The sequence below is a fragment of the Sapajus apella genome, unplaced genomic scaffold, assembly GCF_009761245.1.
Source record: "Sapajus apella isolate SASKATOON/1434 unplaced genomic scaffold, GSC_monkey_1.0 scaffold34, whole genome shotgun sequence".
In the NCBI taxonomy this organism is placed as follows: domain Eukaryota; kingdom Metazoa; phylum Chordata; class Mammalia; order Primates; family Cebidae; genus Sapajus; species Sapajus apella.
The window spans coordinates 6136938-6159950 of NW_022436974.1; the positions used below are offsets into that span (position 1 = coordinate 6136938).

Below are 23013 nucleotides of genomic sequence, written 5' to 3' on the forward strand. Positions count from 1 at the left end.
ATAGGATGGATGGATGGATGGGATGGATGGATGGTTCGATGGGATGGATGGATGGATGGGATGGATGGATGGATGGATGGGATAGATGGATGGATGGATGGGATGGATAGATGGATGGATGGATGGGATGGATGGATGGGATGGATGGATGGGATAGATGGATGGATGGATGGGATGGATGGATGGATGGGATGGATAGGTGGATGGATGGATGGGATGATGGATAGATAGATAGATAGATAGACAGACAGACAAATAGAAATTTGGGTAGATAGAGGCTTTGCTATATAGGGAAGTTTTGCTATATAAAGAGTCTAGTATCCGTATGAATTTGAGTTCAAAATTCTTGAGCAGTTCGATCAAGAATATCTAGCCTCTTCTTAAATGACAGATGAAGATGAAAACATTTAAAAAATACATATATGAATGTATTATGAAATCTTCACTACTGATTTGAGATTATTTTAAAACATTCTCAGAGTGAAAGAGCAAAGATGGGATGACTAAATGCTAGCAGTGGTTAGGGACGGAGCAGTGAATTTCTAATGAAGGGCCAAAGCATGAGTGGAAGAGGATGCTCACAAGTGGGCCTTAGAGTGAGCTCGGGACCACTTGTGTACAGCTGAAAAATATTGAAATGAAGATCTCAGATGCTTTTTGATTGGATGGCATTTTGAGAAAAAGATATATCCCACTAAGAGATTATGATTCTAAAACTCATACAAATGTTTTTTGTTTTAGATTCATGAGAAGTCCTTTTAGTGTCTTTTTACTGCTTCATTCCCAAGGTCCAGATGAATGCATGATGCACAACAGATACTTCATAAATATGTGTTGAATTAATTAATAAGAGTAAACTGAAGGTAATAATTCTAAAGACAGGCCGATTACTGATAGAACCTTATTAAAAGAATACAAACAGGTTTTCATTGGTCTGGCAGTCCTGTGCTGGGTTAAAACAAGGATCAAGAAGTTCTATCTTTGCTTAAGCACTAGCATGCTACACTATCTCATTGACTAATGCTATAAAAAGACTTTAAGATCTCTAATGCACACATACACGCACTCGCAAACGTGGAAAACTATCTTGAAGTGTACAATAAATATATATTACTATGTACTCATAATTAATTTAAAACCCAGGAGGATAGGACCAGAAACCTATTTTGTAGGTTAGAATCAAACACTGTAATTTTATAGGTAAAAACAGGAAAAGAACACATAAAATGGAAGATCATGCAAGTTCATGATTTGAACCAGCCATTGACTATTCCTTCCTGCCAAATCAATCTTTAACTACAGTTTCTCTAGAAAACTGGGTTTTCTATCATGTGAAAGACTACATGGATGAAAATAGCCCAGTTCTTTCACAATCACATACACGCATGTATGCACACATATGCACATACTCTCATCTATCAGTTGAGCATGTGCCATTTTTACCATGGCTGTCATATGCCCTTCAGGAGAAAATGTGTGCTGGGCAAAATACAGATGATTTCTATTAAGTTCCCCATCGGTTGGGTTTAAAGCAAAGAGTGAGGCTGAATATGAAAATCAAAGCCAATGCATCGAAGCAGATTTTTCTTTTAAACTATTTTATGTACTAAAGTTTGCAGAACATCTTGGCAATGACAGCAAGCCTGTGTAAGGAGGTGTTTTGTGTTTTACAGCAAACATAAGTACGAAAAAATGCAACAGCAGCTAAATATTACTTCAATCATGAATTCAAAGAATGTGTGTAGCAGGTACATGGTAAAACCCATGAGCTAGAAACTACAAGGTTTAAAAATCTTTGACGAAATTCCAAAGAGTTTATCTCTTATTCTTTCCTCCATTCCAGGGCACCTCCGTTCACCCCAGCACTAGTTTCAAATTTGGAAAACCCTCCAGACCCTAGGGAAAAGAGTCCTAAAGTATCTTTTGGTATCTTGAAGGAATGAAACTACATTTAGCACAGTCTATCTGTTTGATTAGAGAGAGAAAGAGGCATAGTTACATTTTCATGGCACGTAGATCTCTTATAAATCTTAGAAAAGGGTGGTTTTCTCTGGAAATTATTTTGGAGTTCATCAATTCTGCCAACATTGAGCACTCTGCCTACCTCTTTTCTTTCTCTTCTTTTTCCCCTTTTCTAAATACATGTCAGTCTCTAGAAAATAAAAAAATTGCTTTTCAATATACAGACTAGACATTCAATATACATTGTCAAATGCACTAATGGATTGATGTATTCATGGATGACTAGACTAGGCCTTAGTTGATCTGGGATTTATTTATGTATTTTTCCTTCAACTTTTAAGTTCTGGGTATGTGTGGGATGTGCAGGTTTGTTACATAGGTAAATGTGTGCCGTGATCTGGGTTTTAATCTTAAGATACTAGTAGGTATCATACAACCTAATGGAAATGATTATGCATTGCTTTTTGTTGTCATAACTTTGGGTGAGTCCATAGGTGGAGTGTGTGGTGTGTGTAGCTTATCTTCCCAGATGAACTGTATGCCAGAGTTCTTAAACTCAAATGACCTACATGGACCAGGCAAGTGATAGAAATGAGGAAAATGGGTGGGTATAATAAAGCAAGGAGTAGTCGAGGCTGTGACCAACTGGAGAGCACAAAGAGCAATTTGTGTTTCAAACATGATGGGGGCCAAACACACCACATCTGTAGTCCAGGAACACTTACAGTGTGAGCTCCTTCACAAGACTCAGTGGGTATAAAACATCTCTCTAATATTTAAAAACACAAAAATAACAAAATAATAATAGTTAAAGTGTATCAAACACCTCTACTAAGTCCCTAGCACTATTCTAAAATTTATCTTGTCAAATTTTAGGTAATTAATATAATCCCTTTATTTTACAAATGAGGAAACTAAGGTACAGTCCTTACTAAATGTACATTGATTGCACTATGCATAGATCATTGGGTGTTAAAAGAATAAAAACCAGAACAACAAACAACAAAGTGAACAGAGACCTGAGCTGAGACCCTAACTGAGAAGAAAGAAGCATACCCCAAAAGAGAGCCCATTAGAGAATGATACCCCACTCATCTTCTGGCACCTTCAAGTAGGAGGATGAAGGTAATTCCCCAAATCCCTGGGTGACTCATAATCTGCAATATAACTAAGACGGCTCCATTTCTGAGAGACTTGACACAGAACAGCTTTCTGTAGTCTGCAAGTTCTATCTCCTTTGTTTCACAATGAAAACAAACAAAAGCAGGCTATTGTTCTTATGTGTAGAAATGACTTTAACAATTATGAGCAGCTGTTGTTTAGTAAGTGCTTACTATGTGCTGGGTATTAGATTATCTCCTCTAATTCTTGTGAGGATCCTGTGACGTCTGTACTGTTATTATTTTATTTCCCTTTCGCGGATAAGAAAACTGAGGCTTAGAGAGGGGAATGAACTTCTGCCACATCACACAACTAAGTGTCAGAACCGGTGTATGAACCAAGGAGGACCCATCTCCAGAGCTTATGGTCTTGTCCATTGCATGGCAATGCAAAGAAGACGAAAAGTGTTTGTCATTTTTCCACCTGTGCTTGTCAGCTACTTAAACAAACAAACATGAAATCTTCTTTTGAAAGTCTTGCGTAAAGCTAAATTATATCAAAGAGAAGAGCAGACTCTTTCTATTCTGGTTCAAGTGGAGAGTAGAAAGCCAACTACTGTCTCCAATACACTCTTTCCCACCTTGATGTCTTCCACCGCCACTTCCAGCTGTCTTTACACTTCCCTGATCCTGCCTCTTTCTCCCTGTCACAGGCTCTGCTTCCCTGTCTGTAGTCAGGGTGCACCCAAAGGCTCAACCCCCAATCCTCCATGCATTTCCTCATTCTTTTGCCCTCCACAGCACTCAGCTCACAGATCTTCGTCTCCTACCATTCTGTCAATGACTCTCAAGTGCTTGTCTCCAAGCCCACGTTCCTAGTAGCCTATAGGACACATGGGGTGAAATCTTGTCCAAAAGTCATGATGGATTTAATGTTGAAAGAACTGACTGGTCACAGGGGTGTAAATATATTAGAGGATGGCTTCCTTAAGCTGCACAAAGGATGTACTTCAGAGATGGCTATAATCATTTTTTACTAACTAGTGAAGAGGATCTCCTCACCCTGTCCTCACTCCCCGGTCCTCTCCAACACACTTCCTTCCACCTCCCTGACCTGAGGGTGCTCAACCCTGGGAAGAGGGCTGCATGAACTGATGGGGTGGCCCAGGTTTAAAGTACAAAAATCTTTCTTCTCAATACTTCCTGTCTCAGATGACATGTAGTGAAGTATAGTGATTGAGAATTGGAGTTGTGGGGTCAGACACACCTGGCTTCAAATCCTCCGTGGCCAGTTACAGCTGTGTGATCTCTCTAAGCTCAAGTTTCTTATCTGCAAAATTAGGATAGGGATAAATTATTGGGATGATAATACAAGCTTTTACTGTTTTGTTGGGAGAAGTGAATGAGATAAAGCACTGAACACAGTGACTGGCTGACAATAAGCCTCAGTGGATGGTCGCCCTTAGGATGATTTTGTAACCCTTTGTGTTTGAGATAGCTAGTGAGCTCTGTAGCCCCAGGGATTACTAAGGCAAGGCCATGGCTTTGGGCTTGTGACTTATTGATTTAATTTATTTATTTCAGCTCAGCACATAGTTAAACAAAAAGAAGGAAATAAAAGAGAAGAGAATTTCCACAAATAGTGTATCTGCCACCACTACTCATGTGCTGTCATGGGAGTTGCTTTATTAATTTTTTTTTTTTTTTGAGGCAGAGTCTTGCTATGTCACCCAGGCTGAAATGCAGTGGCCAGTGGCACAATCTCAGCTCACTGCTACCTCTGCCTCTTGGGTTCAAGTGATTCTCATGCCTTAGCTTCCCGAGTAACTGGGATTACAGGCGCGTGCCACCACACCTGGCTAATTTTTGCATTTTTGGTAGAGACAGGGTGTCACCATGTTGGCCAGGCTGGTCTCGAACTCTTGACCTCAGGTGATCTGCCCGTCTCAGCCTTCCAACGTGCTGGGATTATAGGCGTGAGCCACCACACCCAACTCCCTGCTTTATGTTTTTATGTCTTGTAACCTCACACAGTTTAGTTGGTGAATGATGTGGATTTTTTTGCCAGGTGCAGTGACTCATGCCTGTAATCCCAGCACTGTGGGAGGTCAAGGATCTATGATCACTTGAGCCCTAGAGTTTGAGACCAGCCTGGGCAATATAGTAAGACCCCATCTCTACAAAAAATTTAAAAATTAGCCAGGTGAGGTGGCACACACCTGTGGTCCCAGCTACTTGGGAGGCTAAGGTAGAAGGTTTGTTTGAGTCTGGGAGTTGAAGCCTGCAGTGAGCCATAATTGTGCCACTGCACTGCAGCTTGGGTGACAGAGTGAGACTCTGTCTCTTAAAAAAAATAAAGAAAAAAAGAGAGAAAGAGTTGGGTTTCTTTTGTTCCCATATAATCAGTGTTTCCCAAAGCATATTCCCTGTACCAATGAGTATAAGAATGACCTAAGGAGGTACTCTTATCTATAGCCTCAGAATCCCTGGGACAAGGCCAGGACATCTGACTTATAAGCTGCTTCCCAGATCATTCTGATCAAAGTATAACTATTTTTGACTTACTGTTTATATCATATAGTCAATTTTAATCTAAAATTTGACTGTATATTTTCTTGTATTTAGATGTGTAAGCATTTCTCCCTCACTTGGGTGATAAATTCTCTAGAGTGATGACCATATTTACTAATCTTCTTGTAACCCCACTAGTGTACTAGTGTAGAGCTCAATCCTAAATGTATCATTGGGAATTAATGAGAATATTTGACTGGGTTTAGCTTGCCGTCTTGAAGAGTCCTGATTTGTCAATACCAAAAAATTGGTAGAGACCTCACATTAGAAAGGCAGTTCACTAGGACCCAATGTTATTTGATACATAATTGAGTTTTTAATCAATATTTTCTCATTGTCAGTGTGTTAGGTTTTCTTTTACTGAGATTCTTGTACCAAGATACCTGAAGTGTTGACCGGGAAACAAAATTAACAAGTCCCTGAGAAGTGAAGTTCTTTGCAAGTTTGAGTTTATAAAACAGAAACTCACAGGCCTTCCTGCCTTTCAGTTGCAGAAAACTGGGCAAGGCAAAATGCCTTCTGTCCAAAATGGTTTCAACTTTTAAACACGTGAATTAAAATATGATTTTCATTGCAGGATCAGCAATGATACCTGCTAACTTTGGGAAAAGGAAGGATTTGTTACACTATGGTGTTTATTCCTGAGAAATTGAGAGGTTTGCCATATGTTCTTATGGTAGTTTTCTTTGAGGTTCCATAAACACCTTCTGGAATGTGGAAGTTCCACCATCAGAGTCCAGTGGGAGTTTTTCCAGTGCCCTAATGTCATTAACCCAGCTGCTTTGGTTGCTGTGATATGCAATTATTTCTTCTACATTTAAAAAGCGATTCTCTGATCTCTAAACCATTAACCATGTTTGATCTTTAATAAGATGAAAAATGTTTGGAATCTGAGTATATAACCTTTGTGCTACATTTTTCTTTTTTTTTAAATTCACAGTAGCTTTTCCTTCCCCCCTTTCTCTTCTTTAGGATCAACACTCTGTGGTAGGCCAGAATACAGGCCCCAGTCCAAGTCCCAACCCCTGCTCAAATCCAAACACTGGAAGTGGTTACATGAACTCCCAGCAATCACTGTTGAATCAGCAATTGATGGGAAAGAAGCAGACTCTACAGAGGCAGATCATGGAGCAGAAACAGCAACTTCTTCTCCAGCAGCAGATGCTGGCTGACGCGGTAAAATTTTCTCTTAATTTCTTACTGAACCAACCTGTTGACCCAACAGAGAGAATTTATTCTTTTCTATCTATATTTACTGTACCTGATATATGACAGCAACAAAGGCGTCCTGACTGTAAGAGAGGATAATTCCATATATTTGGTGTACTGCAGGAAGAAGAAAAAAACAAAACAAAACTTGATTTAACAGCTGCTAGACCCTTGGAATGCATGGCACCCCTGCTAACCAGCCCTGCCCAGCCCAGCCCAGGAATGTCTAGAACAACCAACATGGGCATTTGAATCACGCAAAATAAACCACTGTTGTTCCCCAGGCTTAAGGGGCAGAAGTAGTAAACTGAACTTGAATCAACTCAAATACAAACTGATTTTAGAGATAAGAGTTTTAAAAACAATTTGAAAAGCCAACATGGAGCCTTAAAACAAAGATTTGGCTTCCAAAATAAAGCAACTCACAATGGGGAATTTTTTTAAAAAGAAAATATAAATACATTTCCCATTTGCCCTGTGTTTATTAGGTTGGTGCAAAAGTGATTGGGGTTTTTTGCCACTACTAATGGCAAAAACCACAGTCACTTTTGCACCAACCTAATATTTGACTTTTTAAGAAAGACAAGATTGTGCTGCCCACACACTACCCATGCATTAACCCTGCTTCAGTATTTATCTGCTCAGCCCTAGTTTCATTGTCTCCCTTCAAACTATTTGGCCAAATGAAATAAGAAGTACAGGTAACCATCTCCAGGTGAGCAGAACTAAGGTACACAGAAAAGAGAAAAACAAAATCAAATAATCTTATATTCAAGGAGCTTTGCAGTAAAAGTCAGAAATGCAGGACGCAACACATGTTATAATTATCAGTAAATATTAATTTGCAATGAGGGTAGAGCCATAAACAAGGCAAATCCTCTCCTAACCCTAAAGAATCCTTGAGCCCACTGAGGACGTGTCAAATAAATTGGCCAACTGTAATCCATGTGATTAAATGCTATACTCTGGGAACTACTAGAAATGATTCAGAAAGAACATTCTATCTACTGAATATCTGAAAGTGGAGTAGAAGATGAGAGGAGAGCAGGAGGGTTATTTTAGCCAGAAGAGCCAGTATATTCAAAGACCTAGGGACAATTCTAAGAATACTCCATATTATGTCTGCCAAGGCATTGAGCGTGCACAAGAATGGGGAAGTGATGGGTAAAGATGCCACAGGTAAGAGCCGGGAGGGTAGGGCTTGAAAGACCAGAATTTACATTGAAAAGCAATGGAAGAGATTTTAAGGATTTAACAGAAGGAGAAGCACTAGATTCACATTTGCATTGTAGTAAAAGTATAAAAATAGTAAGAGAAAATGTAATAGAGAGAAAGACTAAATCCAGCCTGAAAAGATTGAGAATAGTCTCTCAAAGAGGCAGAATTTGACATTGATTTTGAAGGACTGTAGGATTCTGATAGGCAAGTAGGTGGGGTCCACTATTATAGGTGGAGGGTGGACCAGCCACCAAAATGTGCAGCCTGGGTGTGAATTTGTTGGTTAGTTTGAGATTGCATTATGAAATATTTAATCCCTGATAAAAAGTAAACACAGCATAACAATCACTTTTTTTTAAGGAATTACCAGTGGAATAAGTTTCATATTCAGGACATATGAAAAGAAATAATTAGAAATAAATTTATTTGGCCTGGACTAAGGAACAGTGAGAAATAATATTACAGATGACCTTGAGTGCTGCCATAAAGTTTAAGGGAGTCACAGACTGGATCACAAAGTGACACAACTGGCTTCTTCTAGAAATCATAGTTTTGAAAACTCCAGTCCTCCCCGCTGTTCCCTTCCCCTCCCATTTTTTATTCTTATAAACTAAAGAACTTAGAAACAAGGGCAATAGAGAGAAACATGTATAATCTAAGGTTGACTTACTGGGTACACTTTCATCACTACCATCAATACTACTAGTTTCATGAATTATAACACACACAGGTTGATTTTCAGCTCTTGTTAAAAGGCAGGGAAGTGGTAGCATACACATTCCATAAGAGTTCTGGCCTGGCACTGGCCTAACTCCCACTGGGCCCCAGTTGAGTCACCACTAGGACAGGTGCAAAGAGCAGTGGCATTAAACTGTGTGCAATGAATGAGGCTGCTGTTTTTGTGATTTTTAAAAACCATCCACTTTTCTTTTTGTTTGGACACCATTAAGGGTGTCTGTGCTTTTTAGCACATCCAGGAAGAAGCGGTCTTTGATACCACTGTACATTAGCATATGCTTTGTGGTCCTTTGCAGTCAGTTGGCAAGGCCACATAGGCACCTAAATTGAGACTTTTTCTCATGAAAGTTTGTTATCCTTATTCTCTTTTATTCTCCTACCAATGAGGCACAAAGAAGCGACATGAATAGTACTTCTTACAACAGACATCATAATTACCAACATGCATTGTGCACCTACTATGTTCCAGGCACCAAGCTGGATTTTCACAGAATTAATAGGAATATGACGGAGGTCCTATAATTATCCACATCTCACATTTTTACAGATGGAGAAACTGAAACAGAACAGATACGTATGATAACAAATGATTTCTATAATGGGTTTTCAGGTCCAAGAGATTGGGTTATCATTAGATATTAGTTCATAAACTAAATTTCATATTGCAGAAAAGTAATCTCAGGAATGGCCTATATGTTTATACTTGCACAGAATGAGAATGTAATTCTTTTGCAAAATGTAGCCATCTCTATTCAATATTGCTGTCTAGTCTTTGCTGCTCTTCAACACAAAGGGACAACATGGAAGTTCTATGTTATGTCCATATGCAAGGTTATTACTCTAATTCATCTGTGAACAAGTAGTTTGAGAAACCTAAATTTCTGGAGACACACACACACACACACACACACACACACACACCCCCATATATGAAAACCCTTTGAACAACAATTTAGCCCTCTGGTGTGGACAAGCCTGACGAACATAGTGAAATCCCGTCTCTACTAAAAAAATACAAAAATTAGCTAGGCATGATGGCAGGCACCTGTAATCCCAGCTACTCGAGAGGCTGAGGTGGGAGAATCACTTGAACCCAGGAGGTGGAGGTTGCCGTGAGCCGAGATCATGCCATTGGACTCCAGCCTGGGTGACAAAGCGAGACTCCATCTAAAAAAAAAAAAAAGTCAATAATTATTTTGCAATATAGTCTATGATGGGAGGTCAAGGACCTTCTCTCTCTTTATCTCTCTCTCTCTGTCTCTCTCTCTCTCTTGCCCACACACACACTCATACACACACTCACACATACACACACACCCTGTCCTCTTCAGTATAAACAGTAGAAACACCTAATTACATAAGGAAGAATGACAGATGCTTTTGGAAAAAGGGAATTTCAGAAAGTCCCATGCTTGGTATAAAAATCAAAACTGTCATCCTATACAACAGTTTACCACAGGGCTGGTTGAACATTGCCACATTTGGGTTCATGGAACATCTCAAGCTGTTTCTTAAACATTTAGGGGTTGGGCAAAACCAAAAAGCATTTCACCAACCACTTTTTCCCTTAATTTATAAACCCATGTTTAAAATAAATGCAATCCATATGTTTCTGATTCATTTACACTTAGCTCATCAAAATTGTGTTTTATATGAATTACTTATGTGCAAAAAACTGTGTCTTTCAAGCTTTTTTCTTAGCAACAAGAATTTAAATTTGGTTTGTTGTTGTTTTAAGGCTTTTTCCCCTCCTGTATAGTAGACTTATTCTACTAAGAAGGTCTGGAATTTGATGGGAAACTGAGAAACACATGGTTTAAGTCAGTTCTAAGTTAGGCAGTGCACATTTGTCTTCCAGCTAATTTACCCATGTATCTACTACAAAGTTTTTTATTTGTTGACCTTTCTATAATTCCAGTGTTCTCTATCTACCTATGCTGATTATTTTTATCTTGAAAATTGAGTTTGCTTTGGTGTGCATACAAAATTGCAGTTAAGTAATTCTAAAAACTCCTTGATCCATACCAAAGAAGAAAAAAAGCAGCCCTAAATTCCCAAAGCTGATATGATACTCACAGCCAAGCCATTTTGTTCTCTGCTGGGTATAAACAATCCTACCGATTGTCAATCTCAGACAGGGTTACTCTGAGACCATAATAAAATGATACAAAATAAGACTTCATCATTTTGTCTAAAAACAGACACAAACAAGGTCTCTGTGCAACCTCCAAAATGCCAAACACCCCTGTCTCTTGTTAAATGAGTGATAACTACTTCTTTATTCAGTTAGAACTGACTTTACTTTCTGACATCTTCCAATCTAGAACAAAGCCCCATTTCCTTAGACCCTCCCTAAGTCACTCAAAGTCCAAATCTTAGGACAGAGTCTTTCTAACATTCTCCTGCTGAGATACCCTGTGACCCCTCATGTTGTATGTTCTTCCTTGCTGCAACTAGTAATAAACCCAACAGCTGCGTTCCTGGTGGTCTCTGGCTGAGGATATTGACATATTAAAAGAATGTCTCTATTTTTTTCTCTTAGCTTCCAAACTCTCCTATTCTAAAGATCAGAAGGCTGATTCCAGAAGGAAGAGATGAAGGAAGGCTAGGGAACCTGTGTTTTTAGAATGGGGAGCTGAGAAACAGAGTAGCAAGGAGCCCTCATACTGTGTGTCAGGAAAGAGCTGAGTTTTGGACTCAGGATTTGGTCTCAGTTCTACCACTGTGTGATCTTGAACAAGTTACTTAGCCAAACAAGGCTTCCATTTCCTTATTTTTTAGGTGGAAATAATCATACCTACTTTTAAGAATTGTTTATGAGGTGGTTAAAAAAAAGAGATCACATTGATATAGTGTCTATATCATTATCTGTTGGTTATCTCCTGATATCTCCTCCTACTTAGCGTTATGAGATTTAACAAATAAGAATACAGAATGCCCAGGTGTTCTGTATTTTATCTGAAAACCCTACTCCTATGCTTTTCCCACTCTGTGGGACCAGAACTGTATATAGGTACCTGCCAAAGTATATCAGGTGTGCTACAGCATAAAATTAGAAATTAAAATCTTGAAAATCACAGAAATTTAGTTCTCATTGAAATCAAATTGCAAAATAAAGAAAATAAGAGTAGTTACTAAAACCAAAACACATGTTGAGTGTTATGGAGAAGTAGAAATGATACTTCCATACAGAAAGTTTATTGAAATTGAAAAGATTTGTCTCTGAATTAAGACTATGAAATAAGGTCATGATTTGTAACCCATGATTGCAAAATTGTTCTTTTCTGAAATTTTACAAAATTTTACATGCATTTTCACAAGTGAAAATGGAATGATACAATTTAATGTGTTTTCATTTGTTCTCATATCATTTCTTAAGGAGAAAATGGCTCCACAAGATCAGATAAACCGACATTTGTCAAGGCCACCTCCAGATTATAAAGACCAAAGAAGAACTGTGGGCAATATGCAACCAACTGCTCAGTATTCTGGTAAGTGTTCTTAAAAAGTAATAAAAATTATAGGTGTGAAAGGAAAAAAACAACTTCAATTTTCAATAATTCCTTTTCCGTTTAACTCACATTTGATTGTAATATTTTTCTTAGAATCTCTAACTCCCATTTGGCTTTCATACCAAGACTACTCTTAAATACCTTTTAGTCCTTTCATCAGTTCTTGCTTAGCCTCACATATTTCACCACTCTGGATTACCTCCAAGAATTCAAAAGAGCTAAATATTTTTCTGTTAGGTTCAATCATTCTCCTCCCAAAGAGATATCTTAACCCAGGTAGTAGAAGGTAAGCAGGCACTTCTCCCTCTTAGATGGGCACTTGTGTCACTTTCACAAATCCTAGTCTTTTTCATCCACCATTGAGCCCATCTCCAAGGCTTCCCCTTCAAAGACAAATGGTCCTGCCACCAAGGAATACTTGAAAAGCAAATTAAGTTTTCACAAGGTCTGTCAAAAACAACAAAGGTGAACCCCATTTAAATCACAAAGCAAGTCTTCTTAATAGTTCTCTCAGTCAAAAATAAACGGTAAGTACAAAAGTCCCCCAAATTCTCTCTCCTCCCACTCATTAAACTCCAAAAGAACCTTTCCCAAACCCAGCCTATATTGTTCTGCCTTCTCCTATTCAGCGTCTATTCAATTCACTTCTGCACTTTCCTATATAAGTTAAGCTTATCCTCTTGGGTCTCCTAAGTTCTCTCTGTCTTACCTGTTACCTTCATCTCTCAGGAAGCCATAAAGAAGATTCTCTAAAGAAAGAAAGGCTGTGAACACCCCTATTTTATTAATATTTCCTCATACTATTAAGTGTACTTTTAAACATGTTGTCCTGACTTATTTAAACTCCCTCAAATACATACAACAGTTTGCCTCTTTCAACTAAAGTTGAGAATAGAGCTGGGCTCGGTAGCACATGCCTGTAGCCCCAGCTATTCTGGAGGCTGAGGTGGGAGGATTGCTTGAGCCCAGGAGTTTGAGGCCAGCTTCGGCAACATATTGAGACATTGTCTGTAAAAACACCAAATAAAATTAGTAATGGGATGTATGCATTTCACGTTCAAAGATTACTTTGCCTCAGGGCAAAAACAGGGTTCTCTAGTTTATTGTCCTCAAAGAGGTTCAAAGCTAAGATGTGGTTTTCAGTAATATATTGCTTAATGATGGGGATATGTTCTGAGAATTGCATTTTGTTGTGCAAACATCATAGAGAGTACTTACACAAGCCTAGGTGGTCTGGCCCACTGCACACCTAGGCTGTATGGTATGGCCAATTGCTCCCAGGCCGCAAACCTGTACCGCATGTTACTGTGATGAGTGCTGTAGGCGGACTACTACACAATGGTAGGTATGTGTGTATCTAAACATAGGAAAGGTGCAGTAAAATATGATTAAAAAGATTAAAAAAAAATGGTACATTTGTATAGGGCCCTTACCGTGAATGGAGCTTGCAGGACTGGAAGTTGCATTGGGTGTCAGTGAGTGGGTGGCATGTGAATGCAAACGTCTAGGACATCCCTGTACGCTGCTATGGACCTTGTAAACACTGTATACTTAGGCTGCACTAAACTTATTTTTTTAAATTTCTTTCTTCAATAGTTAATTTCTATGTCAATTTTTTTTTGCTTTGCTTTACAACCTTTAAATTTTTTAAACTTTGGACTTTTGTGATGGCACAGCGTAAAACATAATCGCACTGTACAGCTGTACAAAAATATTTTTTTCTTCGTATCTTTATTCTAGGAACTTTTTTCTATTTTCTTATAATTTTTAAATTATTTTTCATTGACACATAATTGTTCATATGCATGGGGTACAATAGGATATTTTGATGCATGGACCAGTGTGTAATGATCAGATCAGGGTAGTTAGCACAACCAGCATATCAAACGTTATCATTTCTTTGTGTTCGGAGCATTCAAAATCCTCTTCTCACTATTTGAAAACAGTATAAATTATCCTTAATTATAGTTGTCCTTCAATGCTATGGAACACCAGGACTTATTCCTCCTCTCTAGCTGTAATTTTGTATCCATTAACCAACTTCTCTCTGGCTTTTTCTCCCCACATCCTCCCCACCTCTAGAAACCACAGTTCTGCTCTCTACTTCTATGAGATCAACATGTTTAGCTGACACGTATGACTGAGAACATATGGTTCTGTGCCTGGCTTATTTCACTTAAAAAATTTTATGGTTTTGTTTTTAATTTTTAAGCTTTTTTTTTTTTTTTAACTAAGACACAAACACACACATACACACATTAGCCTAGGCCTGCACGCACAAGGTCAGAATCATCAGTGTCACTGTCATCCACCTCCACATCTTGACCCATTGGAAAGTGTTCAGGAATAATAACACGTGGAACTTGTCGCCTCCTAAGATAACAATGCCTTCTTCTGAAATATCTCCTAAAAGACCTGCCTGAGGCTGTTTTACGTTAACTTTTGTTTTTTTTTTTTTTTTTAGACGGGGTTTTGCTCTTTTTACCCAGGCTGGGGTGCCATGGCGCGATCTCGGCTCACTGCAACCTCCGCCTCCTGGGTTCAGGCAGTTCTCCTGCCTCAACCTCCTGAGTAGCTGGGATTACAGGCACGCACCACCATGCCCAGCTAATTTTTTGTATTTTTAGTAGAGACGGGGTTTCACCATGTTGACCAGGATGGTCTTGATCTCTTGACCTTGTGATCCACCCGCCTCAGCCTCCCAAAGTGCTGGGATTACAGGCTTGAGCCACCGCGCCCGGCCTACAGTTAACTTTTTATATAAGCAGGAGTACACTCTGAAATAATTATTGACAGCGTAGTAAAAAGCACTTACTATGACTTTTATATATGATTTAAAAAGGACAAAAAAATGGTACATCTGTATAGGGCACTTACCATGAATGGAGCTTGCTGGACTGAAAGTTGCACTGAGTGTCAGTGAGTGGTAAGTGAATGCATTTAGTAATTATTTTCGAGTGTCTTCTAAAATACAGCCATAGAAATTTTTCAGGTCCATTATAATCTTACGGGACCACTGTCATACATTCAGTTCTTTATTGACCAAACATTGTTACACAGTGCATATTGTACTGGAAACATGGTTTTTTATGCCGTGGCCTGAGTGAGCTTTGGGAAAGCTGGGAGCTCTTTGAAATATTACACAAAATTCAAGGTGGATATTTAGGTTTTTCTTTTCCCACTCATATAAAAGGATCCCAGGGATGGTAGTCTAGGGCTGGCGTGGTGGTGCTACAGTGTTATCTGGAATTGCAGCTTCTTTTATCTTTCCACTCCATCTCTTTTAGCATGTGGCTTCTATCCTAAGGTCTGCCTGGTAGCCACCACATCACTAGTCTCATACATGTATTCCAGGTAGGGAGAGGAAAGAAAAGAAATCTGATTCCCTTAGCCAGAACATATTGATCTGGAACCCCCACCCACCCCATCGACAAGGGAGTTGGAGAAATATGGTTTTTCAGCTGAGCACATTGCTCTGTTTCTAAGGAACACATAGGGATTGGATATTAGGGCAGGCACCTAGCAGTCTCTTCCACAGTCAATACTGGCATTTTTCTTTTTCTTTTTTTTTTATTTTTTTTTTTTTTGAGACGGAGTGTTTCACTCTTGTTGCCCAGGCTGGAGTACAATGGTGCGATCTGGGCTCACTGCAACCTCCGCCTCCTGGGTTCAGGCAATTCTCCTACCTCAGCCTCCTAAGTAGCTGGGATTACAGGCACGTGCCACCATGCCCAGCTAATGTTTTGTATTTTTAGTAGAGACGGAGTTCCACCATGTTGACCAGGATGGTCTCGATCTCTTGACCTCGTGATCCACCCGCCTCGGCCTCCCAAAGTGCTGGGATTACAGGCTTGAGCCACCGTGCCTGGCAGAATATTGGCATTTTTCTAATGGAGAAATCTTTAGCATCCAACAGCTGACACTCCAGTGGGTCAGAATCACTGTTCTAGAGCATTGCACTTCCCATGTCTTCTGATAATGAAATAAGCAACAAAACACAATACAGACTTTTTAAATTCATTTTTTAATTTTAATCTTAGTACCATAATACTTACCTTTCCCAGATTTCGATATTAAAAATGGTGTATGAAAAGCACATGGGACAGTTTCCATCACCTGTTACGAGGCTTTAAATATTAACCGTTATTATTTTGTGATCTTTGTGGCAATTCTATTCTGGTTGTTTAAAAATATTGTTTTCCTTATAAACCTTCTTAGGGCATATTATTAAAATACAGGGCAACTATAGGTGATAATTATTAAAACATCTACATTTTCTCCCACGGCATTTTCATAATATAAATTCCCTTGATATGAAACCTCCAGATACAAAGATGATGTTGCTTAATCTTATTGGTATTGTGTGTGGTCTCAGTTACTGTTCAAGTGTCTCTTACCTGGCTCTTATCTCTCTTCATCAAACACTGCCCACTACACAATACACTACACAGATACAAGGAGATACAACAGACTGCTCCTGCCTTCAAGGGTTATGTAGTCTAGTTGGGGGCATATTTATAAATAGAAAGCAAGGTTAGTGTGTTCATTGTGCCGTCAGTCTTTCAGGATGTACGCAACCTAGGTATCCTTAAGCAGCAGGGGATAGCCTAAGTTTACAGTTGCAGACATGCTCTGCCTTTCCATTGACATCGTGATATTCTTAGGTGTGTTTAGCTCTGTATTCCTCAGAATCTCTGACTCTGGGCCTCTCTGATCATATTTGCCTCCAAAAATGTTTCCTCATGATGACTTTAACCTCCAGAAGTCAAGAAGATTTCAATGTGTTGATTAATCACTGTCTGTCGTGTGAAGCACTTATTCCACAGTCTGTGGCTTAGACATTGTCCCATATTATTGCAGAACTTTCTCCTTAGGTCAGCTAAAACCAGGCTCTCATGACATGGCCAGGAAAGATTAGGCTCGTGGACACGTAGAAGGGTGAAGAAAAATGGAATTTATCAGGCAAAAAGGAAAAATAACTCTCAGAAAAGCGAGAGAGAGTCCTGCTAGCAGGTTTCCCACCTTACAGATTGAATTCCCAGGTCACCACACAGGAACAGGAGAGGCCAGGCTCCTCCCTGCAGCAAATGGCACGAAGCTCCATCCTGTCCTCCCAGTGCACAGGTGGGCATTATTCAGAAAAAATCAGTCGGGAAAGGGCTTCATCTGGGATGAGCAGTCCAGTTTTTCAGCTTTCAGGCTGTTTTAGGTTTGAAGGCGGGTTTTTGCAGGGGCCGGGGTGAGACCCTTGTCTGCTTCCTGTCTCTATCAATATCCTGTCAGTTACTGACAGGCATCAGTTTAACTGGCAGGCACTTTGAGGCGCCATGGATTGCCCAATACTAAGTGCTAAATGAAAGATTCAAAGGGCAAATACTGCCCGAGAGAGGAGGATGGAAGATAAAGGAAAGCTTAATGGAGGAGCTTCAGCCTTAACCTGATCCTTGAGGAAAAGATGGGGCTCAGTAAGGGAGGGAAATGAGCAAAGGTGGCTCACAGTGCCTTGAGTAACAATTCAATAGCAACTACACCTCCTGGAACTGAAGACTTTATGAAGATAATGTCTAGAACATTGAATTCCAAATGTTTAAAGAGATGGAGATTTACCCTTTGAACGCTGGGGAGTGACCGGGGCAGCTCCTTGAATGGTAATGATTGAGATAAAGAATGAGACATGATTTTCAAGGCCATAGTTTGGGAATATTAATCTAGGATCTATGTATAGCATGCATCACACTTTCTTATTTGGACCTGGGGTAAACAGTAACATGGATTTTATGAGAGCTGACTAATCAAGATTGTAGTCTCTGGACTTGGAACATATTAAGCTAATTCCAAATGGAAGATTGACTATTACCTCCCTTCAATGACTTCAGAAGAGGAATAAAATAAAACCGAAAAAATAAGAACTATTTTAGTCTGCTTTTTGTAATGTATAAACTTTTGAACCAAAGAGTGACTTCAGGTGCTCCTTCCTCCCAAAAACTGTCTTGTTCCTTTTACATAATTTATCTGATGATTATTTTGCCTAAATGGTCTTATACCTGAAAGCAGTTTCAGATTGATGAGTTATTGCAAAGTGCAATTACAGAGGAGATAACATACAGTTACAAACTAATACAATTCTCTTCTCTTTCTCAGGTGGCTCATCCACAATAAGCTTAAACTCTAACCAGGCTTTGGCAAACCCAGTTTCAACACACACCATTTTAACTCCCAATTCCAGCCTCCTGTCTACTTCTCATGGGACAAGAATGCCATCATTATCTACAGCAGTTCAAAACATGGGGATGTATGGAAATCTGCCTTGTAACCAACCTAGCACATACAGTGTCACTTCAGGAATGAATCAGTTGACCCAACAGAGAAACCCAAAGCAGTTGATAGGAAATCAGAACAACCCTATGATGCCACGTCCACCTACCATAGGGCCAAGTAATAATAACAATGTAACCACTTTTGGAGCTGGATCTGTTGGCAATTCACAACAATTGAGACCAAATTTAACCCATAGTATGGCCAGCATGCCACCACAGAGAACATCAAATGTAATGATCACATCCAACACAACTGCACCAAACTGGGCCTCTCAAGAAGCAACAGCAAAACAGCAAGAAGCCCTGACATCTACAGGAGTCCGCTTCCCCACAGGTACAGCTGCAGCCTATACCCAAAATCAGTCATTGCAACAGGCAGTAGGTAGCCAGCAATTTTCCCAGAGGGCAGTGGCTCCTCCTAACCAGTTAACACCAGCAGTGCAAATGAGACCCATGAACCAAATAAGCCAAACACTAAATGGACAAACCATGGGTCCACTCAGGTGTCTGAATCTCAGACCCAATCAACTAAGCACACAGATTTTGCCTAATTTGAATCAGTCAGGAACAGGATTGAATCAGTCGAGGACAGTCATCAATCAGCCGTCATCCTTGACACCCAGCAATTTTCCTTCATCCAACCAAAGTTCCAGGGCTTTTCAAGGAACTGACCACAGCAGTGACTTAGCTTTTGACTTCCTCAGCCAACAAACTGATAACATGGGCCCTGCCCTAAACAGTGATGCTGATTTCATTGATTCTTTATTGAAGACAGAGCCTGGTAATGATGACTGGATGAAAGACATCAATCTTGATGAAATCTTGGGGAACAATTCCTGAAGAAGAAAGGGAAACAATTTACAACCTCCAGGCACTAAAAGGCAGTATTTTACTGAAACTTTGTAGAGGCTGAACTGTTGATATTCAGGTGGACTACATGAAGATAACATCCTTAAAAATGGAAAGCAGAAAGTAACTGCAGTGATGAAAAATTTGGTCCAAATTCTTGTTTTCAATCTTACACCTGAAAATAAAACATTGGGATCACTTTTCCCTGCCTAAACTCCAGGACACAGTATCCAATTTATCCAAACAGAACTGTGATGTTGATGTGTAATTAATTGTGTAAAATAGCCTTTCCAAGTTTCTTTTTCCTTGGGGAAAAAAAAAAAAAAGGTAGTAGAACTTGTAGTTTATTTAAATCCATGTCATGAGGAGGTACTAGTTCCAAGCAAACAACTCCTTAATTTGCGCTAATGGATAGATATGGTTTAACCTTTCCACTGTGTCTTTTCATTTAATTTTCCTGAAGCTTACAGGATAGATTGAAATGTTATAGATTTGTTTGGAGTAACCAAACAATGTGCTAATTAAGAAAAAGTCAGAGAACCTAGAAAACATCCAGTGGATTACAGAATTTCTTCCCCAGATTCACTCCTTACTTTTACAATTTTCCCACAATCATATACTTCAGTGGGATGCTGTGTCTAGTGATTAAACAAAAATATAGAGCTCTTCAATTTGATTTTCGCTTCCACAATGAATTTCTGAATCCATTCCAATGAAATTTGAGCTATAACAAAAACTTATCATAATCATACCGAAATATTGGTGCACACCTATCTGCATTGGATTTCACTTTTTAAAAAAACCCACTGGACATTGCTATAAAGGAGGTTTATTTGGCTACAAATAACATGGGATGTTGCTTATTATGATCGATGCCTGCTGGTTTGTTCCCAAGATGAGTGAAACTGAGCCTCATCCTCCCTACTCACTTTGATGACTGAGGCTCGTTTATAAGAAAAGGACACTTGGAGACTAAAATAGAAATTAGAAAGTGTCATGTTTTGGTTGGAGATAAGAACCAGGGGTGGCAAGTACCAATGTGTACAAATTTATTTCACGGGATTTGAAGGAAACCATAATCAAGAGGGAAAACAATTTGTCCTTCATTGGACGAATTATTTAGATTTGGGTGAGCAGTGAAATGGAATGTGGTCTGTTCATTCTTCTGTCCCTGATGTGATGAATCATTGCCACATACTAGGTGGACTCTTCATATCCAGGTTTTGTCCCTCAGGACTGAGCACTATATCAAAGAGCTTCTGTTGAGTCATTTAACCTCAGTGCCCACATACAGATCATCTGTAAAATGGGGAAGACGTGTTTTGATCTGGAATGAATGCAAAATATCACTATCATTTTCGTAAGTACAGAGGAGCAAAGGTTATCTTCAGCCCTTTCAGTCATACATTCACATATTCAAATATCAAATGTAATTTAGCTGAAGTTATTTAATAACCAAGTCTTTCAATATCCGTTCAAAACAAAAAGAACACACTTTGAAAATTCTGCAAAACTCTCTCCCAATCTTAATGTCTCGAAGCACTCTCCATCTGTTACACAATACCAACATCACTGGCCCAGAATTTGACCTGTGCTAGGTTGTAAATATAAATAAATTACTTGTTTTGTAAACTTTTGTAAAGAATATTTTGGTAGAAATACTTAAAACATATTCTTTGGGTTATATTTATACATATGTGAAATAAATATACTATCGAAAGGTTATATTTTATACAAAAAGTAAATTGCTACCTTTTGTATGCTAATATACAAAATTTTGTATAATATGATGGTTTATTTTTAGCTCTACACTTAAACCATAGGTGTTTGAGTGGGAACTTTTGAAAACTATCAAGAGGCTTGTTAGACAAATTTATATTCTGAAACCTCAATAAGAAAGCATTCCAGGTTTCAATCCTTGTTTTTTGTCCTGCTCCCAAATTCTTTTTAAACCCATAGTTCTTGTGTCTTATTTTATTATTCTGCTGTGCACATTGTATTGGTCCTTGTTGCATGTAGTCTACTGTGTGTTTTCCCATTTTATAAGACAGCATTTCTCCATACAAAAAGAAAAAAAATGATGTACATATAAACACTTTTATTGTATGGCTTCTCCGTGTTACTGTATATATCTGCCAGCACTAACCAGTTACACTCTTGTGAGTTGGCTTATTTTTACCCTAACATAAAAAGTATGTTTTGTAGTAGTTATCAAATTTAAGAGATAAAGCAATCAGAATGTTTGGATTTTCTTCTATCTTAATGTGAATTTCATAATTAATGTCTATTTATTCAGCTATTCATTAAAATACAGGATTCTTTGGGAAAACATGGTGTACTCTGTAGTTTCTGTTTGTTGGCAGCCTATTACCAAAGATGACATAATTTTCCTGAAAGCAGAGATAATGACAGTTTGATAGGCATATTTAGCTAAAACCTTAGGATTTACAACTTAAGAGCTATTGGAATACAATCTGCCCTTTGTAGAAATACCAGAACACTTAATTGTTGGCATTGTTTATCATCCTGACATAGAGAGGAGTTAGAAGTAATTTTTCTTTTTTATTTTAAGTCAAAGCCTAGAAAGCAATTTAAACAAATAATTCAGTCTTGGCTTTGTGTTAAGCCCTATAAAGATAAATAACTCCTCTGTAAGTGAATGAACTAATATTACCTGCATTACTGTAACCGTACCATAATGGTAAACATTTCAACTTATAAAACAAGTCTGTGGTATTGTGTATAATTTCATGTGTAAAAAACTGTTTTAAAAAATGCGGAAGTAATTATCCTGTATGAAATCATACTTTCAGTTATTAACAATATTGTTGCTTTATTATATAAAATTCTGAGAACTATTCATAATAATGGGTACTTAAAGGCAAATTTAGTTTCTAGGAAGTTTCTAAGCAAGTGAAATGTTGACTTGTCTCAGTGTTCTTTAGTTCACTTAAAAAGTTTGTATTAAAATTCTGTATGCATAGCATCTACTAAATACTGGGGAAATACAGCCTAATTCTCAGGCACTGTGGGCATAGAAGCTTCTTTTGGAGTTCTTTCAGCAAAAAGAGGATAGAAGGATGGGAGAAAGGAAAATGGAAAGAAAACATATCTCCTATAGGCTTAGAAAAAGGAATGTACTGTTTAACATAACTAAAACTTCTGGGAGATACTGGGTTTAGGCATGGCTGTATACAGCAGCTCAACAATGTCTTCAAGAATCAGTTCTTTTTATGTCTCTTACCTTTGGTTCCCTGTGTCTTGGCTCCATCTTTGGGCATTTCCTTCTCTTATATTGGCAAAGTGATTGACAAGCTCCAGATTTAACATCCTCATAACTCCAAGTTCAGCATAAACAAAGTGAATGTTTTCCTTCCAAAAGACCTGTGTCTCACAGACTTTAATTAGGGTGTGTACCCATCCCTCAACAATCACTTTGGCCAAGGAGGTACAGTGTTCTGATTGGCCAGGCCTGAATTAAATGCCTATCCCTGTAGGCACAGGTAGTGTTAATAACACCCAAACCGAATGCACTAA

At 38.7% G+C, this 23013-nt stretch overlaps 1 protein-coding gene across 1 annotated transcript in view; it reads left to right on the forward strand.

The window, feature by feature from the left end:
* MAML2 (mastermind like transcriptional coactivator 2) overlaps positions 1–21801 on the forward strand; it is a 370219-nt gene extending 348418 nt beyond the window's left edge. Inside the window, exons 3-5 of the mRNA XM_032295930.1 lie at positions 6606–6809; positions 12178–12289; positions 18452–21801. Coding sequence (XP_032151821.1) covers positions 6606–6809; positions 12178–12289; positions 18452–19467 — 1332 coding nt within the window. The 3' untranslated portion in view covers positions 19468–21801. The remainder of the gene's footprint in view (positions 1–6605; positions 6810–12177; positions 12290–18451) is intronic.
* Positions 21802–23013: the final 1212 nt, after the last annotated feature.